The sequence below is a fragment of the Colossoma macropomum genome, unplaced genomic scaffold (assembly GCF_904425465.1).
Source record: "Colossoma macropomum unplaced genomic scaffold, Colossoma_macropomum, whole genome shotgun sequence".
NCBI classification, from domain to species: Eukaryota; Metazoa; Chordata; class Actinopteri; order Characiformes; family Serrasalmidae; genus Colossoma; species Colossoma macropomum.
This window is the reverse complement of record NW_023494803.1, coordinates 19,202,641-19,225,918: the sequence shown is the minus strand read 5'-3', so window position 1 is coordinate 19,225,918 and position 23,278 is coordinate 19,202,641. Positions and strand designations below refer to the sequence as shown.

The 23,278-nt window shown below is 39.3% G+C and overlaps 1 protein-coding gene across 1 annotated transcript in view; it reads left to right on the top strand.

The window, feature by feature from the left end:
- The window catches only part of adam12 (ADAM metallopeptidase domain 12), a 184,790-nt gene that overhangs the window by 127,169 nt on the left and 34,343 nt on the right, over positions 1-23,278 (top strand). The window contains exons 12-13 of the mRNA XM_036592898.1: positions 15,737-15,914; positions 22,652-22,741. Coding sequence (XP_036448791.1) covers positions 15,737-15,914; positions 22,652-22,741 — 268 coding nt within the window. The remainder of the gene's footprint in view (positions 1-15,736; positions 15,915-22,651; positions 22,742-23,278) is intronic.

Genomic DNA, 23,278 nt, shown 5'->3' with positions numbered 1-23,278 from the left:
AAATTCAATAAATATGCCATGATGCTTTAACAAACACTTTCAGTCAAATACTTTCCTATTCAATGTTTTGATTAAAGATTAGCATCTGTCCATTATTACCAAAACCGCTACAAATCTTTAAAAGCACTAAAGTAATCGCAACCATATAACTGACGATTTAGCAAGGGATGCACTGATACCACTTTTTCCTTTCCTTTACTGATGTATTGGCTGATACTGAGTAGCAATACATCAGTAAAGGAAAGGAAAAAGTGGTATCAGTGCATCCCTTGCTAAATCGTCAGTTATATGGTTGCGATTACTTTAGTGCTTTTAAAGATTTGTAGCGGTTTTGGTAATAATGGACAGATGCTAATCTTTAATCAAAACATTGAATAGGAAAGTATTTGACTGAAAGTGTTTGTTAAAGCATCATGGCATATTTATTGAATATTTATTAACCTAACTAGCTTATTGCTCCTGATAATTACATAATTCCACTTTTTAAATGTTTTATTTTGGTAAACGCTGTGATCCAAAGTATATATCATTAGTAATAAGAACTGTATTTAACAACTGATGCAACTGCAAAATATTTAAAAACAGAACATATACGTAAGTGCACAGCAACTGACAAAAAACGGTGCTGAATATTGTTTCATGTCTGCATTTCTCAAGTCATTTGTGTCCCATAACCTCGCTTTTACATCTATGAGCATCGGACTCTGCTGGAGTTTAGTGAATATTGCAGTCATTCATGCTGTCAGTAGTGGTTGTTTTTTAGCAGATTACTCTGCTTGGTTGAAGCAAAAGGTTGAAGTATGAGACCATGCTGCTGTCTCATGCAACCGACTGATGGAGGAGCTCTGCTAGCAGGCTGCTATGCTAAAGGCTAAACCAAGGCTATAATTGCTCCAAGACACCAGTAGTTCCTTCCATATGTCTCTTTAACGTTTGCTCCCTCAATAACAGCCTGGATTAACATTAACTCAGACTGTAGCTGACTATACAGCAGAAGATGAACGATTACTGAATTATTTCCTGGCTCATTCTTTCAGGTAAAGTGCTACCATTGTGTGTTGTACACTGTTTGTATATTGTGTTATCTGTAGTATTTGTTACATATTGCTGAAATTAATACCTTAGGAAGAATTCCAACCAGTATGTTACCCACTACCATTACATTCCCTCAAAATACTGGTGTTACAGATTTTGTCATGAGCATTTTCACTGTTGCTTGTTATCCTGAACCACCGATGTGTTAAGTTCCATCTACTGGCATGCATTCGCACAGCACTCAGCAGTGTGCGTGTGTGTTAGAAATTGCTTAGTGGTATCGGTCATAGGTAACGGTATCCCCATCTAAGATTGATACTGTGTTTAAGTGCCAGTTTGGGCACCGATACCAATACAGTATCAGTGCAACCCTAATTTTAACCTTATTGTATCTCGCAGCGATACATTCTGAGAATTTGGCAATGGCCCCTTTACTCGAACTGCTGCCAGAGGAGTTACATTGCCTGCATGTGTATGTTGGCCAGAATGAAACATTTCCACGGGTTTCTGTGTATTACCATGTTTTCTATCACTATACAAATGATGCCCGAGGCTTCCTTTATTGCTAGATGAACTATGATTTTTTCCAAATGAGAGCAAACAGCATTGAGAAATCACATTATTAACAAAGAACAGCAGATTAAACGTCAGCAACGTTGTTGAATCTGCCTTAAAGGGTTAATCTACTCTTCTTCTTTAATAACGTGATTTATAAATGCTACTGTCACATTTAAAATACGGATATAGTTGTGTGCAAATGTTCGGGCGCCCCTGGTCAAATGACATGTTTTGTTGATTTTCTAAGTGAAAATAATAAATGTGTTCTCTGTAGAGGACACACTTCTGCACATTTTAATTTAATTTTTCCAGAATGTTAAACTTAAACTTAGTGAATAAATAGAATTTGTGCACTGAAGTGTGCAGAAAAATGAATATTTAAGTTTATTCCCTGTAGAGGATTATACTTTTATATGTATTTTCATATAATTTCATATAATTCATATAATTGGAGTTGTTGGTATATGACTGTTTAAAGAAGCTGCAAGCTAACAAAGCTAGCAGATTTTTTTTGTTTGGTTCACAAACTACAATTCACATTCTGTTTTTTATGTGTACGCACACTCGCTGAGAAACTGTCACAGTGCATCCAGCAGTAAGTGCAGCATCATGCTTCTTTCGTACACTGATAGAAAACACTGTAGCTGTAACGAGGCAGAATAACTCAGACTCTCGCGGTTAAAAAAAAAGAGAGAGGCTTTAATGTTTGAATCATAATCCGAAGCCGTGGTCAAAAAGCAGTCAAAGGTTGAATCCAGCAAAGTCAAAAGACAAACATAACAGGGTAATCGAAGTCCAATGGGCAAAGACAAAAGGACAAGAGTCAAAAACCGGAAGAATCACACTATACAGGAGAAAAACCACTCAGTAGCTCTTGAACAAGAAGCAATACCTCGCAATGAGCTAGACTAAAAGCCCGGGCTTTATACTAAACTAATTATGTCAGAACAGGTGTAACCAGTTAATACTCAGGCGACAGAGAGCGGTGATTGGAGCAAGATGGAGGACTGAGAACCATGTGATCCCCATGGGGATTCTGGGAATTGGAGTCCCTAGAGGCCTCTGAGCCTGAGGGATGTGTGACAGTAGCAGACAGAATACTCCCATTCTACATGATGATTCATTTGACTCCCCAACATGGACATGCATGTATCCCAGCTACTGTGGAGGCAGATTTTAATGATCTGAAGAGGTTGTCAGAGGGGTTGGAGAATAACATCACTGGGCCTGGGTTTTGCAGTGAGGATTTAGCGGGTTGTGGGAGTGGCTGGTAAAGACGAGGAGGTGGTGGTAAAGATGGAAGTAGAGCGTGATTCTAGGGGGAAGGATTTGTTGGGCGCTCAGATGGAAGGGTGAAAGCGAGTCCAGGGGGATGGTTTAAGGGGTTGCACAGATTGTGGGCTAGGAGCAGAAGGATCAGTGTGGTTTGGCAGTGGAGAACGAAGAGAGAATCTGCAAGGGTCTGAGTGGACACGGGCACTTGACTTCGAGTGTATGTGTGTGTGTTCATGCTTGGCTGCATGGCTGGCTCTCCTTATCTCCATACTTCCTGCAGCACTGCTTGAGAGCACACTGGCAGGGAAATGTCACTCACACACACACACACACACACAAGCACCTAAACCCCCCTCAAACCATGCCAACCTCAGGCCACTCTCAGAAGCCTCACGGCTCTGACTGCCAGGCCATACACAGCCATCTGTATGAAGGCTGCCTTTCTCTGGCTCTCTTTCTCGCTGTGCCAGCCTCTCTTAACCCGGCTGACCCGCCGCCAGCCAGAGGCAGCTTTGCTCAGCATAGAGCGCTCCAAGCTCCTTCAAGCCCTGAGCCAAGCTTTAGCGCTGGCCGCTTTTCCCCGCCAAAGGCCCTTCCTGCTCCTGCCATTATTATTACAACCACCTACCTCTGCTGAGCCCTCGTACATACCGGGTCCGTTTATCATTATCTTCCCTGGCTTTGTGGTGTATGTGCCTTAAAACGCTTCTTCATACTTTATGTTTCATTGTTTCCTCTCTAAACTAGCAGAGAAATTCTGTTCAAAGCGCAGATTCTGAACATTGTGTTAGTAAGTAGAAGAGAAAATATTTTATTATGATTTGAATTTGGCTAAAGTTGTTTTCCCTACAGTCTTGTTTTGTGGAACAAAAAAACATCCTTTATTTTTGCCTTGTTTTGTCATTTCTTGACATTGAAACAAATAAAAGTCAGAACTGCAGACTGCTATAAAATTGTATGTTCCAAGATATACAGTACTGTTCAGAGACGTTTCATTTATTTAACTTCCTGTGAAGTTAAATAAGCTTTGGAAATGTTTATAGGAACTGCTGATTCCCTGCAGATTTCTTTGAAAAACTGGAAGCAGGTCTCTTGAAAATAATAGAAGCTGCAAACAAGGTTGGACACATTGAACACTGGAACATTTATATTATATTTAGTTGTTGAGGCTTCTGTTTTTTTCCTGACACCGTAAGATAAATCACTGTTATCAAATCGCCATTTTGACTGGAAATTAAATGAACAAAAGATGGTCCCTGACTTTTACACAGTACTGTATGTATTATGTAACTATTTAATTAATTATTTTATATGAATAGTTATGCAATGGAAACCAAATATATTGCGAAGTCACAATAATAACTCTAGACTTCTGAAAGTTAATCTATGTATGTTTCGGTCCCTTCCTACTTCCCTGCTGACTTCTCTCAGTTCTCTCACATCATTAATTTTCTAGCCTTAGTTTACGACTAGACAGGAGATGGAGTCTGGCGGCAGCTCTGGACAGACCTTTCTGTTTCCTGATATTTCAACATAGTTTAATTTCTTTCCACAAATCAGGCTGTAGAAGCAGGGGTTTGAACAGAAAGATGAGGCCCTGGCGCAGGTAATGAGTGACATGATGCAAACAGTTCATTTTTGAAATTACATCCTCTGGCAATTCCATTTCTCTCTGTCAGAATGCTTTGCATGTCTTTCTTCAGAAGCACACACTGGTTCATTGACAGTACACAAAGGGAGCAGTTTGGGAGAGATAAAGTTACCCAGCAGTTATTGCCCACAGAATCAAAAGTTTGCCCTAGAACCTCAATCAAGTTGCATAGTGCAAGATTTAAAGAGAACCTAGGCTCAAAGACTATTAACTTGTGCTCCACTAGTGCCAATACCACATGGTATATTATCCCCTCTAGTGTATTATTACTATTATACCACCAATTACACCAATTATTCATTTTTATTATTAGATTCAGAGACAATTGTGACCCATAAATGAATTAACAAGAAAGTTTGTTTATATTCCTAGCACTGCTGCATGGCTACTAAATAAAGCTTTGTGATACATAACTTTCAGGATGTGTACACTGGACACGTCAAGTCTCTTCATCAAGACAAAATAGCTACACACTGTACGTGTGTGTAGCACATTTAAAGGCAGCATCTGTAGCTCACAGCAGATTAAAAAACATTGTTCTACTAACTGAAACTTCCAGGATGCTAGACATGTCCTTATAAAAGTAGCTCACTTTTTTCCATCTGATGGGTTAGTTTCTCCTCATCTGTTTTTTGATGCAATATGGGGCATTAAAAATGGAAATATGGGGTCCATTCAGAAGTTCTGCCACTCATGTCTGGCATTGATTACAATGGGGGCGTTTTAGTTTTGTCATTAACGCTCACTTGGGCTACTTGCTGTCACTATCATTCTTCTCGGCAGGCTTGTACTTGTAATAAAATTGTAGCAGTTCATTTTTTTTAATGGGTCGTTGTCATTGCTACGTTACAGGCGAATAAGGGGAAGTGATACTTAAGGAGAGGCGTTTGGGAGATATCGGCACTTTAAGAATACCTCTCAGCCACTCACATTGTGAGGTCTGAAGTAACAGTGGTGCAATAACAACAACAGTGTTTGAACTAGTTTATCAGTCATGTCTGATACTCCAGACTTCCATGTTTGTGAGTTAAGATATAAATAATGAACTAGTTTACATTCTTCTTATGTTGTGGGCAACAAAAAAAAAAACCACCATTGCCATGTCCGAAATGGTCCCTTAATCACTATATCCTACAAAAATCTGGATCACTATATAGAACACTATTATAGGGAACTGAATTCATGATGGTAGTAAACGATTTTGGACACTGTGTCATATGGTTTGCTCATTACTGTGCAACAGCACGTTTTATCACATAAACACTATAAACATGCCACCAGTCCACTACAAGTGCTAGGTTTGACTGCACACATGAGAAGAGCTTACTTACTTTTGTAACTTACTTTTGAAAAGAGGTCTGTGGAGACACTGCTATTGTAGCTGGACTCGGTAATCCTCCTCTGAGACGCTGGGCGTGAATCTTCAAACCAAATGACAGTGCATTATGGGTATCTTCATTCCCTAGAGTACAGCGGTTGTACACTACTTACTACTGTGCATTATGAGATTGTTTGAGTGCACAGAATTTTCTCTACACAATGGCGGATCCCAAAAATAGTGCACTATATAGTGAAAAGGGCACAGTTTCGGACACAGCTCATATCTGGCGTGCTTTCATTAGGTGTATCATTTTAAATGAACTGTTTAGCATCTTGAGAGTTACATCAGTTACTGAGGAATGTAGCTATAACTATGTTATAGCATTTCCAGCCCTTTTGGCTGCCATCGCTACTCAATTCATGGATGAACTGAAGTAATTCTAAGTAACTGAGCATCTTCAATTCACAAAGAGTGAAATACTGTAGCTTGTGTGTGTGTATGTGTGTGTGTGTGTGCGTGTGTGTGTGTATGTGTGTGTGTGTGTGCGTGTGTGTGTGTGTGTGTGTGTGTGTGTGTGTGTCATTGTGCTTGGCTTAATAGTGTCCAAACCTACTATTTAGTTATATTAGGCCCACATAAAGTCAAATAAGGTCCTAATGGAGTCCTTGGGCAAGAAATCCTGATGGTGCATTTGGCTACTTTTTTAACAAGATTAGGTTGTAAGTCACTTTGGATAAGAGCATCTGCCAAATGCATAATTGTGAGTGTAAATGTAATTAAAATGGAAGTTTTTTAATTTTGTAGGAACTAATTTAGGAAATGTTGGAAATGCGAGAATGGAAATAAATTATGGGTTTTGCTCAAAGCAAATAGACTATTTTATTTCTGAGCCGTGCTATTATCATTCATCCCCTCATCATAGACTTCTGTTCCTGCTAATGTGAGTACACTGGGATTTCTCAGGAGTGTTGCACTATTAATGCTTTGGAGGAGTATCTTGACATTTTGAGGCTGAAGGGCATATAAAGCCTTCTTTCCTTTTGCACATTCTATTATTTATGCAAGACAGACATGCAGCAACATTTTGACGCGTCCTATTTGGCATTCTGACTTTTATTCCCACAAAGGCAGATTTGTGTGAGAGTGTTTTGTAAAGCTGAGTCAGGGTGAAGTGCGGACATGAGGGTGAAGCATAGGGACAGAACCTGTAACCTTCTCTCCAAGAGTGTCTTTCTCCCCCCCCCGGCCCCCCCCCTCCATTTATCTCTCTATCTCAGTCTTGGCCATCACTGCAGCCCTAGAGCTGGCTGAACCTCCACCCTGCACCCCCTTCCCCCAAGGGAGCGCAGCTGTTCATGGCAAACATTTCCTCCTCCTAGCACCTCCCTCCATCCCTCCCTACCTCTTTCCTCTCTTTCATCCTCTGAGAGTTTATTTTGCTTCGCTGGCACTGGTGACAGTCACTTCTGAGTCATGGAGGTTTGATTTCCACCAGAACCCCTGCTTCCTTTCAAAATGAGAACAGAGAGCTGTGCTCTCGCCTTTGACTGAGGTTCCTCTGAACTAGAGGAAGAAACAGGTCCTGTTCAATTGAATGGAAGTGCAAGGATGAATAGGCAGGAAAAGTGCAGGCTTAAAGGAACAAGAGGTCATGAGGGGAACGCTCCAGAATCAGGAGTGAGGTGATCTTACCTGCCCTGGTGCAGTTTCCCAGCATCAGTGAACTTACAGTCATTGTTTGCCTATTTTTCCTTAGGTTTTCCCAAAGCAATATAATAGGCAGTTCTGATGATCTGTGCATAAGAGGTTGCTGATCAAACCCTACTGTTTAGAAGTGTGAGATCATTTCTGTCACGTAAGCTCTGCCCTTTTCCCAGTCTGCCCATTGTCATTCTTCATCCCCTTGTCATCAGTCTCACCTGCGTGTAGTCTGTAACCCCTCCTCAAGATCATTATTGCCAGCTGTTCTTTGCATGTCTGTGTATTTATATCCCTTTGTTGTTTGCTCTGTTGTCCTGCTGTGCATTTTTAGTTTTGCCAAACAATGTGTTTGGACCTCTCGTTTGGTTGCCCTCATTTTCCTAAGTTTATGTTTTTCTTTAGTTAGTCTTTCCCAGTGTTTAGGTTTCAGTGTTCAGTGTTTTGTGTCTGGACTTTTAGCTTTCCTGCTTTCTATGTTTCTGCTCTGTCCAGGTTTCTGCTCAACATTTCTTCAGATTTTCTCTCAGTTTTGCTTGAGAGAAGCTTCTGTTCTGTAACACAATCCATGTAGGAGAGCCTGTTCACTGAGTTTCCCCTGGGCAGTTATTTCCAGTTGTACAAGACCAGGGGCCAGATTCACAAAAGCTTTTCTAAGAAAGAACTTACGAAGGATCTTATGACAAACACTAAGACGTTTATGAGAATCCTCTAAAAAACAATTTTTCCCAAACTTTTTTTTTGTTTTTTACCAGAATTGTCTCAAAATATGCAATCTCAAATATGCTCTTGAAGCCTTATGTATTTTCTTAAGAAAATCTTGATTGTTTTCTTATGTAGACTATTGGTTATTTGTCATGTAGACCATCAATATCATTTAACATTTTACAGATGATCAGAAATTTCATCATATTTCTGATATTCAGTTTAATCACATCAGCTCCTGATGACAGCAGAATTAAAGTACAACAAAATTCAACCAAACATTCAAATAATTATCAAACAAGAACTAGAAGTTATGTTGGAGGAAACTAAAAATAGTATTTTAGGAATTATATGTTGTGGAACTCATTAGAGGTTACAGTTTAAGAGATTTACCCTGTCAATTCTTACATTCTAAGACAAGTATCTAGAATCTACACACTCAAGAGCACAAAGGTGCGAACAAATCTGTAGCTTAAGAACACATCATGAATCTAACATAGACTTTTTCTGAAAAACAAATTTAGGAAAAAGCTTTTTGTATTTTGGTGACCTGTCCAGGGTGTTTCCTGTCTTCTGCCCAGTGAGTGCTGGGATAGGCTCCAACCCCCCCCCAAGGTGAACCTGGAGGATAAGCAGCTTAGATGATAAATGAAGGAAGGAATGAATGAGGCCCATTGTTCTTATAAGAGAGGTTGAGAAAGAAATGAAAAAAACGCTTAAGAGGCTTTTTGAAGAATAAACATTAATCTTAACATTCTGATTCAGTATATAGTAAGAATAAAAAGCACATTGAGGAAGATTTTCTTTCTTAGTCCACCTCTGTCAATTGGCAGACTCTAGTATCTTGAAATAGAGAACTAAACTAAAAGTCACACTAACAAAAACATATTTAAAATCACTAGTAGTTAGCCTGCACCTTTACCAACAGACAATCAGCTCTTTTTATTGAAAGGCATGTTCGCTCCAGTTTTGCCATATCTAATTTTATCCAAGAGTTAGGTCTCCCCCCATCACATGATGATACCAGCACTAGGAGAGTGAAGGCTAGTATGCCTTTCCTCTGAGTCATACGAAGCTCTCCCACATCTTTTCATGTGGCCACCAATGTTGGACATGCTTGGAGGAGAGCACTAACTGCCAGTTCTGTTATGTCAGCTAACAGATGCCTACACTGGCTAACATTGCACTGTGTGATGGGGAGAGGGAGGGCCATCGTACCCACCAAAATTGCATGAGGCCAGTTGTAGTCTCTTGGACTTCTGGCTGCATAGGGCTGTATCAACATCAGGGATCAAACTCGCAATCCCCTCATAGTAGGACCAGTATGGTTGATTGCGCACTTATTACAGCAATAAGGGCTGTTCACTATTACAGTTCTTAGAGAAGCTACTCAGAGACAAATTTTACATGACAGAGACAAAGAAATGTTTCTCAGGAAGGCATTACAAAAGTTCAGATTTTATTGTGACAGTTTAGCCTATAGTTTTTTGCAGCATACTGATCTGGAAGGTTCTTGTTGCTTTTGGCTGTTTGTTGTATTTTGTTTGTGCTGATTCAGAACCTCCGCTATGGTGGCTTTTAAACCTTTGCTCCACTGTGAATGAGATGTAAGTAAATGCCATCATTTGGCCTAATATCTTGTGTGCTAGATCATGTCATCATTTGATTGACTAAAGGACATAAAAGGCATATGTTCAGGGTAACTGTGACCTTGCAGACACCAAATTGGAAGTCCCTTAGGCGGCGTTCTTAGATGTTGATGGTAAAATGTCGCTGGCTGGCCAAATGAAATCTCAGCTCAAACAGATGCCATATGTTTTCATTAAATCTTCATCCTGATTAAGGATCAAGCTGTGAAAAGATATGACACACAGAGAGCAAGTATGAGATATCTGTTGGTCGCCTTTATGATTAACCTTTACTGTGGTTGAAAGAAACCTCGTCCTTTGCTTAGCTGAGCTCCGTCTCCCACTGTCTCTATCTCTCTCTTTCACTTGTCATGAGCACATTAATAATTACCTGCTAATCCACAGAGTTAAATGTCTAGCTGTGTTGAATACAAACCTTGTATGGTGCTGGAATAAATCTTTAACAGGATGACTACTATCCAGTGGTGTAGCCAGAATTTCATTTAATTTTGAGGGGGGCTGGTTACAGGTTGAGGGGGCCAGCTAACAGGCATTAAGGCTGACAATGTTTGCACACCAACTACGCAACTAGCAAACTTCATTATAGCCAAATTATCCATTACCCATTACATGTCCTGTGCCAGTAACAGAGTCCTGTGAGGAAAGTAATGCGATATGCAGTTAAACCTGGCTTCCTTTACCTTTTTGTCCAGTAATTTTGTGACAGTCCCTTACACTGGAGCAGACATGCGAGCAAGCACAGTGATACCATCCGAGGTAAAGCTTAATCTTTGTCAAATAAAAGAACATAAAGTACAGTTTAGTAAAAGTTGTGGTCATAATATACTGTCGTCTTTGTTTTGGCCACGTAACTGTAATTAATCTAGTAAGAAAGAACAAATGTGCAAATGTCACAAGTATTTTACCGTCTGGCCCCACTGCTCTGGTCAGTATTCCATCCTGAAGCATGACATCTTTCTGCCACACTGAGCACGTTTAACCAGTACAGCTGCTTTTCAGGAACTCTCTTAAATGTGCTAGGTACAATAAATGTCACATTAAAGTATGATATCTCATTACCCAGCATGTTCAAAAATTGTGTTTACGTTTGGGAATACTAGTGTCTTGTGGTGTTTTGCCTGAAATAAATCAATAAACTAAACTGCTCATAAATGAGTTTTTACCATCACTGGGGACTGGTACTGTTTCAAAAATTTGTTTACCTTGCATTTAACTTCCTAATGCTACACCAACTTACAGCGCACCACAGCGGCCAAACCAAATTAACAAGATTTAAACCTTTCACAGCACTAGACATAGATGTCTAGGGAGAATGGTCTAAGATTCTTTTCATGTTACTTTTCCACTTTTCCACTTCAGTACTGATGCTTGTTTTCTAGCCCAGTCGAGTGCTACAACTTGTTTACTATGAAAGTAGCCTATAGAAACTAGCAGAGCTTAGCGAAGTTCCCACAATCAGGAGAAACAATAAAGCAGGCAAATGCCATGTCTACATGCTGGCATTAAAAAAAGTAGTTCTGTGCATTTTTGTGCGAATGACAACAGCATGCAGCCACGTAAATGTTGCCATGGCGATAGCATCCACCAAAAAATGGAATGTTTTAGGGAGAGATTTGCCCGTTTTTAATTTATTACAGGTGGAAAAAAATAATGAGCATGCAAGAACCAAGTGCAGTTGGCCTTGACAACCTTACTTTTTGTAATATTTTCTTTGGCACTGGGGAACTTTCTTTTATGGTCAACAATCCCCCCAGACACTCTTGTAGCAACAACCCTGTAGCGTAAAAGTTTACAGTTATTCAGTGTGTAACATTCCAACATTACAACTTAGGCCTCATTTAACCATAAACAATTAGGATTAAAATAAACAGCATGTGGTAAATGCCCAGTGGGTGGTGCTAGGCCCCATTACCTTTATGAATATTAAAATTTTAATCCCTGCCTCACATGCATCCCTGCAGAAGCATTATTAATGCGAAAGAGGAGACTCGCTTTCAGAGTTCTGAAAATTCAAGGTTTGCATGTTTGATCATGAGGCAGCTGGCCGTATTTGTGAGTGCTCACTGAATGTTCATTAGCTTGTTTGGGTGAGTCAGCGCGGAGCAGAGTCTTAGGGTGTCTGGCCGCAGCAGACTGTGAAGAATCCTCTGCAAGCCATTCGAAGGGAATGGCCTCAAAAACGAGATGCAAACTAGACACAAATGAGCTTATATCGCTCCCTTCTCTGATCAGTCGCGCCGCCGCAGCTTTCATGCAAGCTTGTTGGCAGCAACGGTTCTTTGCATGAAAGACCCAGAACGGTCCTCAGACCCGCTGCTTTGGTCATTAGGGTGGCGTGGTCAAGCTGGGGTCAGAGACATCACTGGTTTAGCGTATAATCATGCTCTTGGGGAGGGATTCGCAACATGAATATAATGAGCATTTCAACCATGAGCTGTCACCATATGGTCTTCTGCTCGGCTAGCTTAGCATGATATCTCATTGCGGTTTGAAGCGTGAATGTCAGGGAGTAAGGTCATATGCTAATCCCTGTTTTGCTAGCCTTTGTGCACCAAAGGCGAGACCATGTTAACTTTTTGACCCAGACTGCCTTTGCATGTTTGACTGGGTTACTGGCATAACACACGGTTATGTTAGGAGTTTATATGACATCCCAAGGGTGGGTTACCAGGAAATGTGAAGTCATCCAAAAATACTGTCCTCCTGAATCATCATTTTGCAGAGCTCAGCACATCCAAACATTTGGACTCAACACAGCACTTTGGGCTAAGAGCTTCTGCCTCTTTGTTCCTCTCTGCTTCTCTCCTGCCGGATTTCAGTCTCCAAGGAAAAGACAGCACCTTGTACTGAGCTGTGAGCCAAACTGAAGATGTGTCCTGCTGCCCCATATGCTCTGCACACTGGTTATGAACATTGTTAGGAGCATTTCAGATGCTTTTTGTTTTTCTTTCTACCTTCATGTCCCTGCTGTATTTATAGTGTATAACAGCCCTCACTTTTTTGTTTCACCCCAGCCCTGTCCGTACACATTTTGGGACTCCAGGCAAGATACAATGTTGCCTCCCCATGGATGCTGTAAAAGAATGAATATATGATCAAGACCACACACACATGCACAATAATGTAACGATCCATTACACACCTCACTCTCATATACTAGTGTAATACTATTGCAGCATATCACTGTGGGACTACACAAGGCAGGACATAAAAATAAGATGGAGGCAAGCAAAGTGAAACTGTACTCAAGTAAAATATATACAGGAATACATGTATATTCTTGCATATGGGAAAATGTTAGAATATTCCCACATTGCCTATGGGAAAATATTAAAATTATTATTATTAATATAACTTCACAGTACGATACAGAATTAGAAGAGAAATACTAATATAATTAACCACATTTATTTGTTTGTGTGTTTGTTTGTTTACCAACCCAAAAAGACAGCAGTGCTTGTTTAAGTGATAACTGGCATTATTTTAGAATAGCCATAATCTTAGAAGACATCAAATGTGTAAAAACAGTACACAAAAGTGCAAGATTACATGTTGCATGTGTGTTTGACGAACACATGTTTATTATGGCTCTAAGCATTTTAAGTTCATTTACAATCTGGTCTTGTGTTTGTGTGGCTCTTCTGGCTGAAATGAGTGTGAAAATTTATTTTCTAATGTGACTCAATCACTCCCAGCAAAGTGCGTAATTCAAGACACTCTACAAGTAGAGGTGCAGATCAGAAGCTATGAGTATCCCTGTGGAGTTATTTGGTTTGCCAGTTCAGAATTGGCACTTGGCGGCTGTTTCAGTCTTGCGTGGAGAGGTATCCACCGCGACTCGCGGTCTCTGCTTACTTTGGTAACTGAGACATTTGATTGATGTCTTCACAGATGAGTTAGCATATTTGTTGTATTAGCATGGGTACTTGATACTCGCACAGTGTTGGCACACTATCACTGTTCACTCTACCACTTTTTCCCATCATTATTGCACTCGACCGGGAAACTGAAGTGTTCCCAAACAGGAGATGAATGTGAAGATAAAAGAGGCTAAAGCTTGTTCTCTCTGCTTGCCATTTTAAAAAGCTTAGCTAATCAACCATTCACAGAAGACAAAGCTGAAGTTATCTGCTGCACCATTAAAACTGGAATGGAAAATTTAAAAAAGAAGCTGGCAAATAAGAAGCTAACTGCCTTGTTCAAGGTAGGCAAACCAGACCAGTTTTTTTCCAGTTCCAAAAACTGCACAGTGTTTTTTTTTACATTGTGCCAAATAGAACTATAGAAGGCGTTCCCAGTATCATGCATTTTATAGCATGAAATCTAACTGTATTTGATTCCCAGCGCAAATCATCTCATGACACCTATATCGAAAAAAAAAGATATTAACATGCGTATTGTGACACTCCAGAAAATATATACGAAAATTATCACTTTAGTTTGAGGGCATCAGATCTTTCATAGACCTTGTGGTGGTCTGAATCAAATTCCATTGCTTAGGAATGATGCTTCGTAACAATGTTATAAGTGGAACAAATGTCCATCACTTTAGTTTAAGGGCCCTTATGTAAATATAATGTAATTTACTTCATATAACATTGTAGGTCACCTTGCAATTACTGGAGTAAGCTGTTTATTAATATTCAAATACTTCTTTACAAAATCTGTCATTGACTGCTTATGCATGTGCTATGAAGTCCCTAAGTAGGTAGCCTTCAAGTAAAGTGTTACCCAAAAATTGCAATTTACACAAATACATGGTAAGTCCATTATTACAGTAGCATCAGCTATGGCACAATGTAGGTTAGTATGACAGCAAAGATGGATTTTACTTTGTGTAAAGAACTACATATACAATTGTGTTGACCGTCAACTGTCAACTAAGATCTTAAACCCTTTCAGTTAAGATTAGCTACTTTAAAGTATCAGTGGGTGCTTCTTCAAATCTACTAGCAATTTCAGATCTACTAGTGGTATATTCAATGAATGTACCCTAAAAAGTTTGTGAACATCTGCTTGTCTAATAGTTCTTTCGAAATTAAGTGTATTAAAAGGCCTATATACTAAAATTTATTATGTATTTAATTTTTTCCCCACTTGATTTACCAAAAGATTTTCCATGAACCAAAAGCTATTCATTTTATGTGACAATTTCCACCCTCTCTTTATTCCTTAGGATTAAATAGACTGTTTTGTTACAGTGTCTTTAAGACTAATTGATCTAAATGCCATCTGTTCTGATTGGCTGCATCATTCAAAAAGCAGTCTGGGCTGAAACACTCCCTATAACTTCAGCCTGAATGGGCTGCAGTAGGCTGAATAGATGGGTATATGCAAATGCATTGGTTTCCATGACATCACAAAAACAATCACAAGAAAGTGAATTCATACTGGGCTGTTTTTTGCAGCTTAGTTTCCATATGGACTGCATATAGACTGAGGAGTGAATGGTATATTTTGATGTATGTATCACAGTCCTCAGTTTTTTTAGAAAATGCAGTTTTTTATGATATAGGTCTTTTAATAGGGAGTTTGTCCCCCCTTTGATGCAGTAACAGCCTCTACTCTTCTGAGAAGGCTTTCACTGGGTGCTGGAACATTGCTGTGAGGATCTGATTGCATTCAGCAACAAGAGCATTAGTGAGGTCAGCTACTGATGTTGAAACTCCACCGTAGCTCATCCCAAAGGTATTGGATGGAGCTCCATCATTTCAGAACGCAGTTCCCCTGCTCAACAGCCCATTGCAGGGGCACTTTATATCCCTCTGGTGAGGATGAGACCCCAAATGCATACCCCATATTCATGCTCCTCTCTTTCTCTCTCTGTCTTCTCTCTCTGCTCAGGTACCCATTCCCTACAGTGTTCAGTACCTGTAGTAAGAAAGACCTTGCTGCCAGTCTGGAGAAGGGAGTAGGCATGTGTCTCTACAACATGCCAGAGGTCAAAGTGTTGTATGGAGGACAGAAATGCGGCAATGGCTACGTGGAGGAAGGAGAGGAGTGTGACTGTGGAGAGCTAGAGGTAAGGGTTACAGCGCTTATTAATTATTCAACCATTCCTCCCATCGACTGTCTGCTGCTTGGTGAGTCACTCACTAGCACTCCATCAAGTGTATTGTTGCTCAGACATGAAGTATTCAACACAGAGTGATGGCAAGATATTGAAATATGCCATCATCAATGAATGGATGAAGTCTATTATACATATTGATGTATATTCTTTGCGACCGCAGATGGAAGAAGTCAAAAGTTTACAGACACCTTGGTTTTAAAAATGTTCTTAATAAATCAGTTTTGCCTGTTCTTACTCTGTTGGCAATATACTGCAATAACTTGCAAGAACATGCAATATATTGTGTAGAAGCTGCTTAGGTCTTGTCATTTTTCTTCAAAAATGAATCAACAACTGACAGAAGTATTATCTTGGGAGTAATGACATACAGGAGACATTTTGATGCACATAAACCTGTGTGTTGTAAAATACAATGGTTTAGTAAATAGATGTTTTGTGTTACTAAAACTTTTGCAGGCATTTTTTTTCTTACTTTATTTTGTTTTTTCTTACAAATAAAATAGAGGAACATTTTAAAAGAAGGCATGGTTTCCCTAAGCTGTTGACAGGCAGTGTAAGTAATTACCACACCAGGAGCAGAACATCAAAAGAAGAAGAGATTGATTGTAAGAGGAGAGAGAATTCTAGAAATGTGGTGAGAAACCCTGCCCAATGAAGAACAGTATACAGATAAGTATCAGTAGATTATTACATACTTTTTCTGAGACGCTGATGCAGTGCCATAAATGAACCCAAACTGTTACATCATCTAATGAGACTCATCTCACAAAACCTTTCTTTTTTGATATTAGACGCATCGTGGCTCATTAAAAATGGATATGTGATAAAAACTTGTTAAAGGTAAATGACAGGACAGTCGGTTTGTTATATTGCGACCTACATTCACCAAACAGCAGTTTGCTCAGGGTACTCAGGTATTTCCTCCATTTTCTCCCATTCATTCACTCAGAGACTTTGGTCTCTCTGTTCGCACCCCGTTATGTTTTTACATCAAGGTTTGCTGTTTCCAGCTGAAGGAGGGTCTCTAGTCCTCCTTCCAAACTTTAGTTATTTTATAACTTTTGCAACTTCATGTCAAGACAATTAGATGCTAAGGGGCTAGATTTACAATCAGAGGCCATAATTAGGCCTACTGACAGCCTACTGACACTTTGCGATGGGGGAGTGGCCTGTCGAGTGGCTTATCGACTGATAACCTCAATGCAAATTAACACAGATGTGGATTCATAGTTAATGTTTGACCAGCACAATGTAAAACCCTGATAGGCTCACATGCTTTTTGTATGAAAGCTTGTTTTCCGCAAGGTAGGATGGAAAAAAAAGACTCATTATTAGGTCTTTCACCATTTTAATAGTTAAGCCTATGATTAATTGTTGTATAAATAATTGTGAATAATGATTTAATTGTCTGGTTTTTTTTTTTGTTTTGTTTTTTTGCAACTGATTAAGTGCAAGTCCAAAGGAGCTACATGGCTTATTAGCAGTCTTGTTTAGTTGGCACTTTATTTTGCAGCTAACAACAGATGATACACTGCACTGTACTGGCCATAACAGGTGTCTACAGTAAGACAGTCAACCAAAGCTTACATGTTTCTCTTGGGACAGAGAAAATGTGAGAGAAAAAAACACTTATTCTGCAAGTATACATGCGACAATTAGCATTAACTATATTAGCTATCAAATTAACAAACCAACTTCCCCCATAAATGTAGTATAGCACAGAGCTAAAAGTCGAACTTTAAGTTACAAAGTCAGAAGAAAAAAGTAATCTCTTTTATCAACATTTATTTGGCTCAAGCCAACTAATAAAAACATATCCAGCATACATTATACTTGTTTTGATATCATATGACTGTGAAAACTAATGACTGTGGAAAATAATTGTGGTCAGAACAAATAATAATTCTGATTATTTTAAGTAACTGCGATCAGGCAATAATGTAATAATTGTGGCAGAACTGCTTTCATCCCTCTCAGATACTGGTTCAAATTGTGACTAATTAATTTGAAATACTAAAATAATAGATAGAAAGAATAATAATAAAAATAATTACAAGTTATTAAGTTGAAAATATAAGTCATTACTTATTGAGAAAGTACATGATTTCTGAAGTAGTAAAGCATTTATGCTGCAGTGTGCACAAAAGCCACAGCATGCACAAAGTAACAGTTAGCTTTAGTAATGCAGGATCGCACAGACAAACGACTTTCAATATGCGCTTAACATGTTTTATTGTTTGGAAAAGAAAACTGTCAGATCATTATTTAGGCAAAACCTGCTCAGACATTTTGATGAGTGTAAAATATGTCCAAAGTTTTTAGGAAATAGCAGTTAGGAACATTGTTCTACTAAAATGATTTGGTTTCAGGTTTTTCATTTCTGTCATTTAGAAGAATGTGTCATGGCAGGCATTCACAAAATGTTCTTTTTCTATCTAAAATAAATGAAAGTGTATGTACACTTCTGTTTTCTCTCTAAGCGCAAACAATGTCAGCCATGTTAGTGGCAAAAATAAGACAAGCTTTACTCAGGTGTTAAACAGCACACAGTCAGTATTTACTGTCAACCTCACATCAGAGTAGGTGGTTCATTATCATAATCTCCCCCAGTATTTTGTGCTTTGAGAGGAAAACACCTATAAATGCATATGAAATGAGGCCAAAGTGCAAAAGAGCATTATCCACCCTTCTGATCTCATACAGGGCCGTTGTGTCTATTTACTAAATCGTGACAGTCGCTTTTTAACGGCAAATTTGGCTTGGAATCGTATTGAACATTGAACAATGTCTTGCTGTTTCTTTTTCCTACAAATTTACACTTTCACAAGCTACACTTCTAATAACATTATAAGAATGCAGTATAGCGTGCATTCATCCTTCCTATTGGTTATTCTGGACCTTCACTGAAGGCCTTGATGGTTCGCCAGGTAGATGATTAGAAGGTTGTTGGTTGAGTCAGGCGGAGTATTGGTTTTGGACTTGGTTGCAACAGAACAAGGCCAGGAGCCAATGTGTGTTCTTTATATCATGCACAAATAACTGACAGGCTTTCTAAGAGAAACAACACATTCGCACATCTGGAGAGATCTAGCGTGTACATGCCAAGCACCAGATGGATGCCCAGCAATGGAGCTTGTGTGTTGGCTAGAAGGATGAGAGACCACCGCCCTACCCCTTTCTGTCTTCCTTTCTTCAAGGTCCGCAAACACACACAATAGGCTGACGTCAGATTGCCTGTAAAGAGATTTCTCTCTCGGCCAACAGAGGTCAAGCCTGACCCAACATATGCTGCAGGCCCAGAGCCAGCACACCAGGGCCTTATTAAAGGAAAGAAAGAGTGAAAGAGGGAGAAAGAGACAAACAGACAGAGAGAGTGAGAGAAACACCCGTGGCATAATTGTGTCCTGTGTGAAGTGAACCTAGTGTTTTTAATAAGTTCCTCTAAGCAAACACACACCTGGTGGGCCTCCAGCCAACAATGCACTGACTGAAGAAGGTAATGCAGTCAGTTTACTTGATTCAGATGTGTACATCAATTACACATGAATAAAACATAAAACAATGAATATAATTACTGCCAAAAGTAGGACAATACTGTGTTGATGTAATATATTTTGACATATACAGTACTGTGCAGAAGAGACCACACATCATCTGTTTAATTTCCTGTAAAAACAACCATTAAATACAAGTTATTCTTTTTCAGAAGATATTTGTGAGCAGATTAGATATGCGCTAATCCACTTGCATAAGGAAGGGGAACGTTAAAGGAAAATAAGTGGCAAAAACAGGAGTTTCCAAAACTAAAGTTCAAAACATTATTAAAAGATACAGAGAAAATGGGACTTAGACCACCAAAACTGTCCACTCTTGCTTCAGACATTCTATTAGAAGACAACTCAATGCTATGGGTCTGAAAGGATGTGTAGCTGTTAGAAAAGGAAATAGACAAAAGAAAAATCACAGAAGGAGTCCTGCTTTAAACAGGGTATACCCATTCCAAATTTTTTAGCTTTTTTCACATCTGGAGTACAACTGATAATGCAAGCAAATCAAGGTAGCTACCAAAAGGCTATTGTTAGCTAACTAATCTATTTTGCTTTGCAAGAGGTAATGTTTATTTTACCGCATGTAATGTGGTCTTCCCCACATCTCAACCATGCTCACTTATGTTATATACATGGGCTAAAATTAGGGTTGTTGTTAATCGGACAATGTTGACAAGCAAAAAATCACCCCTACTTAGTACTCCGCCTTCACAAAGTGGTGAATTGCTTTAGAACCTTTCCCTTTATTCCCATCCTGATAAGTCTGTTTCCACCAACATTTAGCCTGGGATTTCTCTGGCTGCCCCCAGACGTTCTCTTTATGAGATCTTGTCTGGCTAGACAAGTCTAACAAAGAAGATGCTGATGTTCTCATAACAATGTACTGGCCACCCCAGACCTCAACATCATTGATGTGTTTGGGATTACTTGGATCATGAGAAGCAGAAACCAACTCTAAGACTGAACTTTGGAAGTGTTGAAAAATATCCCTGCTGATTTCTTTGCAAAACTAAAAGCAAGTCTCCTAAAAGGACCGAAGCTGTAATGAAGGCAAAGCGTGGACACACTGAATACTGAAAATTGTGATATTGTGATTAGTTTGTTGAAGCTTCTGTGTAATTTTCTGATAAATATTTGTTTCCTGCTTATGTCTGATGCTGAAAATGAACAACTAAATGGCTGTTTTGATTGGAAATTAAATAAATGAATTAGTGGTCTCTGACTTTTGCTCAGCACTATATGTGGCGCACAATTGAATCAAGTGAATTTAGTGCGTCACTTGTTTTCCTTTAACTGTTGACTGCTGATAAAGTCCGCACCTTTTCTGCCCTGGTAGCACACAAACATGAAACATATGCACGTCGAACAGTGAGATCAATGTCTCAAAATAGCAGATCTCTCTTTAAAACAATAACAGCACCGAAGGGTCCTCTCATGGACCGCTAATCGAAACCATACGTGTTAACACCGACCAAAAGATTGTTATTCAAAGGCTGTTGTTTTCATCTGTTATAATGTTCCCACGGTTTTGCACAAGCTGTTAAAGGATTAGCAGACATGAGAGATTCCTCTAGAGGAAAGGCAAACCATGTAAAAATATCACAGCCACTGACCGTAGTGCAGTCTAGACTGTATCTGATGTTGTATTACAGTATATTTCCCGGGTTTCATGCACCTCAATATGTGTGGCATTGATCTGAGCCAACATTTTTCTGTTGTGGCAGTATAGATCTTTTCTGATGTTTTATCACACAAGACACAACTCGAGCTATTTCTACCTTTTACTCTTCTCAGTTGATGTGATTTGCATATTTTTATATGTAAAGAATGTTATGGTAGATGTTTTATTTTGTTGCAACCTTTTTTGCGCCAATGTACATAAGAACATTTAAATATGACCCTTCAGTCACTTTTTTTGCTACTCTGATTAAACAAATCAGTAATAAGTCTTAAGTGATCTGATTTCCGTTCACAGGATATCCAACAATAAAGGCAGCAGCATGCTTATTTTATACAGTGATAGAAAATATTGTAGCACAGAGAAAGCTCTAATTCTACATGCTGATACATTTTACTGTGGCTAACATAGACATACATGTGTTCCAACTACTCTGGCTGCAGATTTTAAGTTAAAATATCATTTCATAGTTTAAGGAGAACCAATTTCACCATTTTTTTTAATTTGCGTAATTGAATTATTGCGATGTAAACAAAGTCATTCAGAGTGTGCTGATATGAAATGGTACATCCTACAGAAATTTACCAATTCAGATTTCTTTACAGTGAGAGTGAAACAGGAGGAACCAGTGGCCACCGTGTCAACAACACAAATACAGCCATTTTGTTTACTATTCACAACAACCAATGAACCTACAAATGTCTTTTGAGTTTTTATATGTTGATGTTTATGTGTTAATGTGTTAATAATGTAAAATAGTGTTCAATCTGATAACATCATTGAACACCAAGGTTTTCATTGAGCACTGTTTTACCTTACAATTTCCTGCATGTATCTCTCAGCCATGAATGGATTTTATAAAGTATTGTAGCATCAGTGTAGAAGAATACGCAGAAAACGTTGTGTATGTGGGCAAATACTCTATTTTATTTTGAACAGGTTCTTAAACAGACAGCAAGAAATGCCCAGCCCAGCACTCTCCCAAACGTAACACTGAAAAGGGGTAACATGGATAATATGAGGAGGGAAAACACTTCTAAGTACTAGTTACACTACAAAGCCTACCCTCCTCTAAGCAACTCAACTACACTAATAAAAGCAATATCATTAGCAGCAACGGCAACAATGAGTGTCCTTGCTCAGGAGTGGGACCCCCCTTGACAGTCACTTTGCATGGCCGCACCTTCTAAGCTCCTCACGGCAACGTGCATTAAACACTTCTGGTTCCTATCACCACCGCTGTGGACAGTTCTGACTCTGGAAGCTTCTCTAGAACAGTGTTTTACACCAAACCACTCTGAATGACTGTAATTACATCTTAAAGACTCAAGTATACAGAAATTCGTAGTAATAAGTGGAATTCTCCTTTGACACATTAAAATTGTTGAATGTAGGTAAAGCAGGGTTAACGTTCTTGTCTAAAAATGTTGTTCATTTGTATGTATGTATGTGTTTTTCAGGAGTGTATGAACCCTTGCTGCAATGCTACTACCTGCACTCTCAAAGGAGACGCTGTGTGTGCCCACGGACAGTGCTGCGTGAACTGCCAGGTACTCGTTTGATCTCGTCTCGTCTCTTTTTTTCCTCCCTCCCTCTCTCTTGCTCTCTCTCCCTCCCACTTCCTCTTTTTCTCTGAGAGGAAAAAAAGGGAAAAGCATGGAAAACGCATTCTCTTTGCCCCATTAGTGAGCGCAACGTGAACTGTCATTTACGCTCTGAAACTACACAGTGAATTTCCTCCGAGGGCTCCAGACACATAAATCAGAGAGCGAGGCTCATTGACTGACTGAAGAGAGAGAGAGGGAGAGAGAGTAGACCTCTACCCCAGAGGCCGTCTGTGTCACTGCTAGACTGGGGCAGTATGCCGATATTATCAGTGCAATATCAACAGCTTGGAAGAACAATATTATTTCTCCTTTGAGGCAGTTGTCAGCAACTTTGCCACTTGATTGTGAGAGCTTTAAGAAAAAACTGTGCACACTTGAGAAATAACAACTAGGTCTACACAGAGTAATTGGCAGAGCAACTAGCCCAATGATGATTAGCTTAGAACTAGCCTATTTCTCCTGCTACTACTACTGTTTTAG